Here is a 6000-nt window from a genome sequence, read left to right as displayed (position 1 = left end):
AAATAAATGTTTATGCTTTAAAAGTTGCTTCAGTCACACTATGCGTATAACTGTATTTAATCAGAGCATTTATAAGCATACTAGTCAGTGTGCATGCATTAAGTTTAAGAACACCACCACTTCCATTGATTTTCTAATCTAATGCACAATTCCTTTTCAGCATCCCTTCTAATGACCTTCCTATAGTCTGCATAACCAGATTAGATTCTTTTTATTTTTACAATACCAATCTCATTATCTGACTACAGTTATGAAAAATGAACACAAAAGGAACCGAGATTATATACCAGTGCATTAGCTGGCCAAGTTCCTGCTCCAAGAAATTACCAGCGTGGAATCAATTTACAAGTTCAGATGGCATGTTGGCATGTGCTTGTTAAATTATATTACGCGATAAGACACTATAGAAACGAGTGGCCCGGTCTTGAATTATGGTGCCACCAAACACACCATACAATGCCATGGCACAATAATGCTCCGGACATGTAAATAGAGAATAATGAACTCGAATGCTGTCATGGTGAAATGAGAGTGTAAGCATCCGTCTCGGATGATTGACTGTCATCAATACTTCACACTAGGGCTCTGCTAGAAATCAGAAGATTTTGTTGAAACATGATGCAAGTGGGTACCATAGTTCCTTTGAAAACTGTCCAGTTTCACCCACTGTCTCATGTTATAATTATATCATACCAACACTTCCCAATAAAACAAGAGATAATAATTGAAACATAGAGAAAATACTCTTTTCATGGCAAATATACATTGGTTTTTGTCGTCATTTATTAAGAATAACATGAGAAATATGCTCAAGCAAGAAAATAATTATCAAAGTACTTAAAAATAAGACATATTATTACTCTTATATTCTTTATATAACAACAAAAACTAGAATCTAGCAAGAAAAACCTTAAATTTACTACTTTGATTTTCTAAGGGACTGCAAAGATGTAAAGGAGCGTTTCTGAGTATTAGAGGGATAAATGACATACGTCACAAAGCGCACCTGAGCGGTAAAGGGTGAAATGAGTAGGTCATTATTCTGCTAACCTCTGTTTTCCTCCATTGAAACCAATGCAATGGATTTGTTTACAATTCAATAGTACATGTACCCTATTAAAAGAGTATACAACCACAAAACAGCTCATAGAAGCCTAGTTACTATGACAACTACAGGAAGTAAGTGAAGCACCACCTACCAGATTCTGTTTCAGGTCCAGGGGTACGTACTGCACGTAGTAATATGGATGCATTCTGGTGAGCCCTGGTCCAAGGAACCTTCGAGATGTGGGTATCGAACTAACGGCCTTGAGTGTGGGCGCCTGGGCAGCAATCTGGGGCGAGGCTACGAGACCAGCAAGACCGGTGTTGATCGTGAGGGCGCTGGAGGGGGCGGCAGCGAATTTCGTGAATTGCGGGACTGACTGAACTGCTGGTGATTGCACGTAGAACTGTTCAGTCAGGAAATCCGTCAGGTTCTGTGCTTCAATCATCGATGTAGCGGAGACGGAGTTGTGAAACTCTCCGTCAGTAGCAAAGTTCGAATTGATATAAAAATGTGCTACGAAGCACTATAATGCAATATACTAGATGATAACAATGTATGCTTTGTTTGTATACATGTACAAGGTAATTTGAGTAATCAGCAGATTATCAGATCAGCTGTTAATAGTGTCGAACTTCAAAGAAACTGTTCAATGTAAATATTCAATGTTCCAATGATTTAATTCCACATATAATCCGATTGCTCAGTAAAGCTTCCTCTATAGTTCTAGCATAGCTCACTCTGGAGAACAACCATTCAACTCAGAAATGTACCATGAATTTTTTACGCGATTTGTCACCAAGTTTCCCAGGAAAATCAGCTGACTTCTAAAACGTCTGAAGCGGAACAGCAATACAAAATAATATCGGGCACTGAATATGCAACACCTCTGGGACCATAAGACCTGCTTAGTGTTCAATAATTTCCATTAAAGCACACGTCATGCTCCGACAGTTAACAAACAATACGTACATGTATTAGGCAAAGCGCAACAATGTATCAGCTACAAAGATCAGTATGCAATCACTCAATACATCGCTCATCAACCTACAGATGTTTCTGGGGTCCCACAAGTGGATTTCACAGTGGAGACAGGCGCAATTCCCTGCCAATAAACTCCTCTATTATTTCCTTTATTTGCTTCTATTCAATATTGTCCCTATCCTCTCCCAATTTAGTCCTGAACTACGCTCAAATATTCATTAAGTCGCCACCATATACGGGGAAAAACCCACGAGATTCAAAGTACAGAAGTTGAAAGTAATACAACACACACACAGACTGTAAAAACAAGAGACCTTCAGCAAATCCAACTGTTAACTACAACAATCTTATTTGAATTGAGATTGGCCCACACTGTTTGTCCTTACACTCACTAGTTTACTATAATTATGGCAATTTTCTTCAATGGCATTCACAGCAACGGGCCGTTTTCTATGACGCTCTCGCCTACCAAATGTCGACAATTATGTATTATTCATCAACTTAAAAGTTTACGACAAAAAAGTAAAAATCCCAATCACGTTAACAAGAGTATTTTCAATAACTTCTGAAGTATCACTTCCAAACATGAAAACTTACTGCACTTTACACGTTAATCATTTAATGTCAAGCTATTCAGTGCTGCTGATATATAATTAGATTGCGACAGAGAATTATTCCCAATTGTCAATCCACAAAGACTGGAAGACCACCGGTTATGTTTAATGTGTAATCACCCAATGTTTAAACACTTCCTCCTCCCTAAATGACCAAAGGCACTGGTCAGCAATTAAGTTAACAATCAAGTCATGCAAGTTAAATTAGCAAAATTACAAGTGTGCCGAAACGGCCCCGGGGCTGAAAGTATCAATATTGATATATAACACAATTTCCTTCTCCATCAATCAAATATTGAACTCCCATTGGTGATACATACACAACCACTGCCACCACATGTACGAGTTACAAGGTGGTATTCCGAATATCTAGTGCAACCAGATGTATTCCCATTACTGTTATAATTTGCATCAAATCATACTAATCGTTGCTCAAACCCCTTTCATATGCAAATACAGTTTGAATTTCTCCTCTCTCGCTAATCAAACATCCATGACGACACTTTAATCCGTTATACAGACACACTGACTCACGACAACAAATAGATTTTTCAACAAACGTAAAGGTCCCAGATTAAAATTCAAATTTCCTTCATTAAATTGCCGTTATTAGACGCAAAAAGTTGTTGCTTTTCCATTCTGCTTTCAATACAAGATCTCCGGAGCATTGAAACAAATATGAGGACAAACACACAATTGTTGGACATTTATTTATGTGGGAAGACACCTTTGGGGGAAAGTTGCTTATACCCAATATCCAAATCCACGAGACATTTCTGTAAACATTGACAGATAATCTTCTTGTCAAGTGCCTTATTTGCCAACATTAAAACAAAACACACGTTTTAGGACTTTTTAATGGTTGAATGATTGTTATGCATACACTTGATTTAAATTGATTTAAAAATAAAAAGCAAAAAGTTTTCATAGGACCTTAAATCCCCATAAAGTGTTAAATCTCATTTTCATTAGCAACTTTTAACTTCTAAACAAATTCTTGATCCCTGTGTTTAATACAGAATATGACCAGACAATAATATTTTAGTGCACCACAATAAATTGGAAGGAAAATCATTCTTAATCATTTAATAGAACTTAAAAAATACACTAAACAAGACTTTTGTCAAGCAATATAAGTCCCCTACAGGCTCCACCATTGTCAGAAATATATATATATTTATTTTTATATTTGTTGCCATAGCAACCAGAATTTTTGACGTAGGAACAAAATGATATGTTGTGCATAATGTCCTTATTGCCATCTATCCATGTTTAATAAACCTTTTGATGCAATCCAGAGAGTGAAATCAATTTGTAAACTTATTATATTGCATAATGGCATCACAATAATAATAAAACATAAAAACACATTAGAATAATTATCATACATGTACTCTTATCCTATAAATTGTACATGACAAATACCATACAACATTCTATCCACATTCCAAACAAAAGTTGTAACACAAGATGAAAAAACTAATTAACTAATTACAAAAATAATGTTTTGAGGCTATTCAGGGAAAACATGTGGACTTTTGCAGATATTAAAGTAATGATAATACAGGAAATACTTTCACTAATCATAGTTTATTTCCATATTGGAAACTAAGCTTGATCATACACTTCTGGAAACTACAAAAAATAGGGACAACCAACCAGAAAACATCAGCTTACCATTAAGTAATTCAACGTCCTTTAATCAGATTAAACCCATGGGTATTGAAGCTGATTTGAAACCGTTTTTCGATTCTTAAATCATTGAAACTCACTTCGCCTTCCAAGAAACACCGAGCAATCTCAAATGTTTTCACTTTCCCAAGATGTGGTGATGATGAGAAAAAATGAAATTGTAAGATGTATGAAAATGGTGTTTTGTTAAGTTTTGTGTCTAAACTGAAAACTTCTATGAAGACAAAAAATAGTGGGAGAAAGTACAAGTCAGGAGAACACACTAAATAATGCTTAAAGGGGTGTAATTAGTGACTAGCTGCACATTAACATCTCTGACAGTCAGCATCAAAAAGTAGTCCAGTGTGAAAGTTCAGAGATTGCAGTGGCATGGTTATCACAACAATGGGAGCTTGCTACAGAATGGTGCCATGCATTTTGGCTTTAAAAAATTAAACCGTGTCGTGAGAAAAAGGTCTTATGCCATATGCAGCCAGAGTAGCTCCAGACCAGACTGTGCATTTGAGAAGTCTGAAAAGGAGCTATCCTGTCCGCTAATGAGACAACGAGATGTGCTTGTCAGAAACAATGCCCCCTTCTGCGGCGCTTTGAAGCCATAAATTTCACCTTTGACCTTGAACGATGACCTTGACCTTTCATCATACAAAATGTGCAGCTCTATGAGATACACATGCATGCCAAATATCAAGTTGCTATCTTCAATAATGCAAAAGTTATGACCAATGTTTAAGTTTTCGGACGGACAGACGGACACACCGACTGACTGACGGAGAGACAGACTGACAGTTCAAATACTATATGCCACCCTTCGGGGGCATAACAAATCCTTGTGTGACTTAATAGGGGACAGGATAGCTGCAGACTGCGCAGATGGACAGGCTTGTTTGGAGCTACGCTCACCGCATTTGACATAGGATTTTTTATTGCATGACTCAATTAATTATCACCATTTGTTGGGACTGAACTTCTATTACAATTGGAGGATTTTTAATTTCTGATAGTTTTAATTTAAAATGACTCCATGTGGAAACATTTTAATGGGATTATTTCAATACAAAACATACAATATTTTATGGAAAGGCAACTGTCATTTCAAGCTTTATTTGCAGTCCAAAAACTAAATGTATTGCTTAGTTTGAATTATGCAAGTCGTAAATATTGTTAACAAAGCATATCAGATGGAGCTGTCCCAAACTTTCTGGATAATTTGAGCCCCCCCCCCCAAAAAACAAAAACAAGGCTATTGTCAAGTCAAGCAATATGGTCCCCTACTGGCTCAACCATTGTCAGATTTTTTTTTGTTTTGTTTTGTTGCCATAGCAACCAGAATTTTTGACGTAGGAGCAAAAATAAATAATGCATAATGTCCATATTGCCATCCATCCATGTTTCAAGTTTCATGAAAAAATATTAAGAACTTTTAAAGTTATTGCAGGATCCAGAAAAACCTGACTGATGGACTGACAGACAGTCTCGAGTGCAAACCATAAGTCCCCTCCGGTAAAACCGGTAGGGGACAAAAACAACAACAAACAAATTCATAGCCTGACTATATATCAGAATACTTGATTGCGTTATACTGTAATACTGACAGAATGACCACGATAAAAAATATGGTTTGATTGACTGCATTACCCGCATTACCAACATACAAACCATCTACAA

The 6000-nt window shown here is 36.6% G+C and overlaps 1 protein-coding gene across 6 annotated transcripts in view; it reads right to left on the bottom strand.

The window, feature by feature from the left end:
* LOC127843083 (nucleolysin TIAR-like) overlaps positions 1-6000 on the bottom strand; it is a 143016-nt gene that overhangs the window by 77578 nt on the left and 59438 nt on the right. Inside the window, exon 1 of one of the 6 annotated variants that reach the window (XM_052372896.1) lies at positions 1200-3274. The exons of 4 other annotated variants lie outside the window; for them this stretch is intronic. In XM_052372896.1, coding sequence (XP_052228856.1) covers positions 1200-1493 — 294 coding nt within the window. In that variant the 5' untranslated portion in view covers positions 1494-3274. Of the gene's footprint in view, positions 1-1199; positions 3275-6000 lie in introns of those variants that run through there. One more of the 6 variants, XM_052372900.1, reaches the window with a different exon arrangement.

Source organism: Dreissena polymorpha, chromosome 8 (assembly GCF_020536995.1).
Source record: "Dreissena polymorpha isolate Duluth1 chromosome 8, UMN_Dpol_1.0, whole genome shotgun sequence".
NCBI lineage: Eukaryota > Metazoa > Mollusca > Bivalvia > Myida > Dreissenidae > Dreissena > Dreissena polymorpha.
Note: the sequence above shows the minus strand (reverse complement) of the source record. Positions and strands in the feature narration are given on the sequence as shown.